At 50.4% G+C, this 5,169-nt stretch overlaps 1 protein-coding gene across 3 annotated transcripts; it reads right to left on the reverse strand.

The window, feature by feature from the left end:
- Positions 1 to 1,754: 1,754 nt before the first annotated feature.
- Positions 1,755 to 4,586, reverse strand: LOC114097402 (free fatty acid receptor 2). Of its 3 annotated transcripts, none has more exons than XM_027941324.3 (2): positions 4,455 to 4,586; positions 1,755 to 3,473 (listed from the first exon to the last, which is right to left on the reverse strand). In XM_027941324.3, exon 2 carries the CDS (start codon positions 3,470 to 3,472, stop codon positions 2,480 to 2,482), a length of 993 nt encoding a protein of 330 aa, XP_027797125.1. In that variant the 5' UTR covers position 3,473; positions 4,455 to 4,586; the 3' UTR covers positions 1,755 to 2,479. The 3 variants fall into 3 exon arrangements, with proteins under 3 accessions (XP_027797125.1, XP_027797124.1, XP_027797123.1); XM_027941323.3 differs by having other exon boundaries at positions 4,442 to 4,586; XM_027941322.3 differs by having other exon boundaries at positions 4,413 to 4,586.
- Positions 4,587 to 5,169: the final 583 nt, after the last annotated feature.

A 5,169-nucleotide genomic window follows, 5' to 3' on the forward strand; every position in this document is an offset into this window, starting at 1 on the left:
GTCTCCAAAACATTTTGGCTAATTTTTGAGGGCTCAATTCCCTGAGTTAGTATCCTTCTTACAAATGTGTCATTTGTTCCCGAGCGCACTACTGATTACACCTAAGTGGAGAGATGTTGTTATCAACTTATTCAATCTTTATTTCTTTTAATGCCACCTAAATCAAATTAGCTTTTTTGGAAGCTGTTATACATCATAGACTCATAACAGCTGGAAAATTCCATATATTTTTTTCACATATCCTTGCCAAACTATCCTAGAGTTGGCTACATAACATATTATTTCCAGTATTTTTAAGTTTTTAACTTATATTTCTTTTAAGTGAGAGTACATCTGTGCTTCACATGGATGGATGTCTTAGATTTAAATAATACTCCACAATTTCTCAGCAATTTTACCTCCGCAATCACATTTTAAAAAACCTGCAACCATATATGTATGTACATTTGTATTAAACACATAAATAATATTCACATGTACAACGTATCTATAAAGTTGTTTGATACTTAAGATTAAACCAGGGCCTCTTGAATGCTGAGAATGCATTCTCCTGCTGAGCTATGCCTCCAGCTGCAATCACATTTGAGGCCTCAGAATAAGCCCAGAAACTATGCATTATCCTCATTATTTCGATAGGGCAAAGGCGGTTGGAGGCTGTGACTCACTCCCTGTCCCCCAACTAGTAAGATGCACCATCACTGGAATCTGGACTCTTACATCAACAGTCCAGCCTTCTTTTGAGGAAAGAAACCAGAAAATGATCTTACAGTTGGGTGGGGGATAATCAGGAAAAGCTTTCTGGAGAAAGTGCACGTTGACTGGGGTCTCATTAAGAGGAGACAAGTGAGGGATCAGAAAATGGGAGAAGGTGGATGGAGGTGAGGGGGGACATATATGCAAGGAAGGTCTCCCTGAAGAATAATTTCTTGGATGAGTTGGGCTCCTGAGCTATGACAGCTGTTCCGGACTTAGTCATGCTCTGAAGCTCACCTGCTGGGCCCCACCCCCAGAGCTTCTCTCAGTAGGGGTGACTGGTTCTCTCTGTTATTTTCAGATCTCCACCTGTAATTCTAATGTATGGCCTGAGTCAAAAAGGACGAGGCTGGAGGCTGAAGATTAATTCATTCAATTAGAGAGAACAGTTAGGGTTTTTAATTAATTAATTAATTTTTTAGTACTGTGGATTAAACCAAGGGGTGCTTAACCCCCGAGCCACATCTCCAGCCCTTTTTATTTAAAGATAGGGTCTCACTAAGTTGCTTAGGGCCTCGCTAAATTGTTGAGGCTGGCTTTGAACTTGCAATCCTCCTGCCTAAGCCTCCCGAGCTGCTGGAATTACAGGTGTGCATCACAGTGCCAGACCAGGGGGTCCTTATTGCAGAGAAATGAGTTATGCTGGTAGGTTTGGGAAGGGAGAGAAGGCACAAGGCAGGCAAAGGGATGGATAGAAAATGAATTCCTTGGAGGACAAATTTTCATGATAAGGAACAGCAGATTTCAGAGCAGGGGGCACCGAGTTTGAAGCCCCTGTGAAAAACAGATATCTTTGAAACAAGACTCAGCCGCATCCTCTAAGCCATCCATCTAAACCGAATTCCATCAGTATCCTTACTTGCTTCACCCTCTTGACATATTCATCTTAAAAGTTTTCTGTGGTTTCTATAGCATCACCTCCCTCTAAGGCCTCTGGTTCTTCACTCTGCATTTACCCCCCAGGGCTTGCGGATGTACTACAAAAACTTGTGAACACTCACTTCAGGGTTTTACGGCCTTTATTTTCAATCTGCCAGACCAGATTGCTTTTTCCTGTGCTAATCAGTGTCAATCTCAGGTGGATGGGCACCAAGCCACATCCTGGCCTGCGTGGAGAAGGAAGATGAGACCCAGGCCTCACACAGCCCCCAGTTTAAAGGGGGAGACAAGATAACATGTGAAACGAATGGAGCACATTTACAAAGCAAAAGTCAAACTGATACAATGAAACCCAGATCACTAGAGATCTAAGCCCCTGCTCCTCCCTTGGAGTTCCCTTGCTCAGAACCTTTTTGAGACTTTTGCTCTCAATTAGTATTTCTCTCCATTCTCTTTCCTATTGGCTTTTTTTTTTTTTTTTCTAGCACCAACAACTAGACCAGTATCTAAATGTGGTTTCTAAGTTGTAGCAAGACTTCTTTAGGACTCAGCCTTCAAACACATCACCTCCAAACACCAACCACCTCACAAGGACAAACTTCATAGCTACTACCTTGCTTCGAGACCCCAGCCTGACAGTGCTTCTAGGTCTGTTTCTTCTTGTGCCACCGAGCTATGCTCCCTGGGGAGGGAAGATTTAGCCAGGCAGGGTTACCAAGCAGGTAAGAGAGGTTCTGACCAAGTGTCAGTTGTGGATTGGGTCTGGGGACTCCTGTCTCTGGGAGTCCCCTCTCTCCCAAACTGCCCAACTCCTGTGTAGCCCAGAATGCCCCCAGAAGGGAAATCACTAGTCAGTGGTGAAGTCCGAACTTGGCACTCCCTCTGTTTGGCTCACACCCCTGTCCCCATTTGTCACCTCTGTCCTCTCTTTGGCTCTGCGACCCAACAGGGAGGAGCCCTGATTTCGGAGCAGCCGCAGTCCGTCTCCAAAGGCCCTGCGCACCACCGAGGAGGAGAAGTAGAAAAGCAGAGGGTCCAGACTGGCATTGAGCGAGCTGAACACCACGGCCTCCACCCGCCACGGGGGGCTTTTCTTGGAGTAAAACCCCACCAGGTGAGACACGTTGTAAGGGCCGAAGCACAGCAGGAAATTGAGGAGCGTGATGACAGCCAGCCCCACGGCTCGCCGCCGCCGCTGGGCGCCCACGTGGGGCTGGGTGAGCATGATCCACACAAAGCGCCAGTAGCAGAAGATGGTGACGGCCATGGGGATGAAGAAGAGGACCAGGCACAGCTCCAGGCGCACGGGCAGCACCACGTCCAGCTGCTCTTTGGTGAAGTTCTCGTAGCAGGTCATTCCGTTTCTATTTCCCGCCTCCCCGGTGGAGTTCAAGTACTGAACCACGATCACGATGGTGCAGTGACCAAAGGACATGAACCAGGCGATCAGAGCCGCGATCACGCCGTACAGGGGCCGGCGGGAGAGCTTGTACTGCACGGGGAAGGCCACTCCCAGGTAGCGCTCGATGCTGATGCCCGCCAGGAGCCACGTGCTGCAGTAGATGCTGCTGTAGAAGCCGAAGCCCGTGAGGGCACAGACGATCTGAGGCAGGTACCAGTGGAAATCGGACGCAGCCTCAATGATCTTGAAGGGCAGCAGCAGCAGGAGCAGGAGGTCGGCCATCGTCAGGCTGAGCAGCAGGATGTGCACGGGCGCGGGATGCGGCTGGCGGACCCGCCCCACGAAGGCGCGCAGGGCCAGGAGGTTGGCGGGGAGACCCGTGAGAAAGATGACAATGTAGGCCACGAGGATCAAGGAGCTGTGCCAGCTGAGCGACATTCTGGAGAAGGATGGAAAAGGGCAGGGTCAGGAAGCTGGAGACCTGCAGCCCCTTCTCTGTCCTGGTTCACGATGTGGACATGGTCCCTGGCACTCTCCCTTCTCAGGCCCAAGCTTTCTGCTGCCACCCCTGCTTGCTCACACCACCTGCCAGAACTGCCCAGAGCAATTATTGACTTTACCTTGGGCGGGATATTAAGCAGCAGTTATTACGTTTGCCATCCTGTGTCTCTGGGGGAGACCAACCCTTGGTTTCCCAAGGGAATTCCCCCTCTGCTTTCCCTCCCAGCCCCACAGATACAGGAAGTCACTGTCATCAATTTCCAACCTGACTGAAGGCTTTTCCTTCTCATACACCCGTGGGAGAGGGACGTGGGAGCCAGCAGAGAGCTGTAAGGTGTGTCTCAGGAGAAGGAAGATTCAAGAAGCCCGGCACTGTGAACCCCAGGCTGGGTCTCCCAAGCCCCAGGTGCCCAGCCCCACAGCCCAGTCCCCGACCTCCTTGTCCCCTCCTTTTGCAGAACACAGATTTTCCTCCACCTGTCCACCCCTGCAAGTCACTCTGGAACTCGGTTGAAAAGGGGAAGCTGAGGCCACGTACACGAGGGGCAACGTGGGAGGAGGGATGAGCCAGCACTCTGCATTGTGGCTTGTCCCCAGAAGACCTTAGAGACATATTCAGAAAAGCCCCCAGGTTCCTGAGCCTGGTGTTTTGACTGTTAAATAGAACCCCTCTTCTTAAGGGGGTGACTCAGTTTCTCAGTGTGGCAACCTTGCTGCCCACACTCAGGCTTGCCCCTGGGTCCTCTCTCCAAGCTTCTGGTCCGTGGCCCCTTTTCCCACTGCCAACTCCAGCCTCTGGGAATGGTGTGCCCCCATTGCAGCTTCTGACCGATTTCCTCCAGCCCTCCCCTCCCATGGCTTCCCCTCAGAGTCTGACCCCAGCATCTCATCCCAGAGCACACGTACGAAGGTGCCTTGCCTGGTCTTCGTTTCAGAGAGGTGGCTTCTTGGAGTTAGTCCCGAAGAAAAGTCTGGAAGCTCTTGGGAGAGAGGACTAGAGCTTTAGCCACTGCTGCTGCCCATTTCACACAGGAGAAAGTCGTGAGGGACCTGGCTGATGGAAAGCTTTTATACCAGCCCAGGTCATGTGACCAGAGAGGGGCAGGTCAGTCCTTGAGCACTGTTTCCTCTCAAAACCAAAGTCAAGGGCCCCGGCGACTCTGTTCTCTCCCTGGAGAGCCTTGTTCCGATTTCCAAACACAGATTTTTCTGTATCTACTTCCTGATTCCTGATTTTTTTTGTTTTTGTTTAACCCCAGGCATTTTCCCACTTCCATGTCACAATCTCTGCTCCTTTCCAGGCAATTTCCTCGGTCAGTGCCTAGAAGGTTGATTTCACTCCAAGGAAAGAGGCTCCCTGCTTCCTTCCACCCTTCCGTCCTCCACTGTTGGGTGGTCTCCCGCCCTTCACCCCAAGGGTCTTTTGCCTTCTTGGTTGAAACAGATTGACTCCTCCCAGCTCATGGCTTGCTGTGGTGGAAATAGCATGGGATTTAGTCATGCAGACGTGGGCTCAAATCCAAGTCCCTTCATTTGGGACTTTGGGGTAGATCAATTTTCTGAACTTTGGTTTCCTTTTTCCATCAAGTGAGCGCGGGAACCCTCAGAAATTCTGTGGGGACTCCAGGAGATGG

The sequence above is a fragment of the Marmota flaviventris genome, chromosome 18, assembly GCF_047511675.1.
Source record: "Marmota flaviventris isolate mMarFla1 chromosome 18, mMarFla1.hap1, whole genome shotgun sequence".
Taxonomy (NCBI): domain Eukaryota; kingdom Metazoa; phylum Chordata; class Mammalia; order Rodentia; family Sciuridae; genus Marmota; species Marmota flaviventris.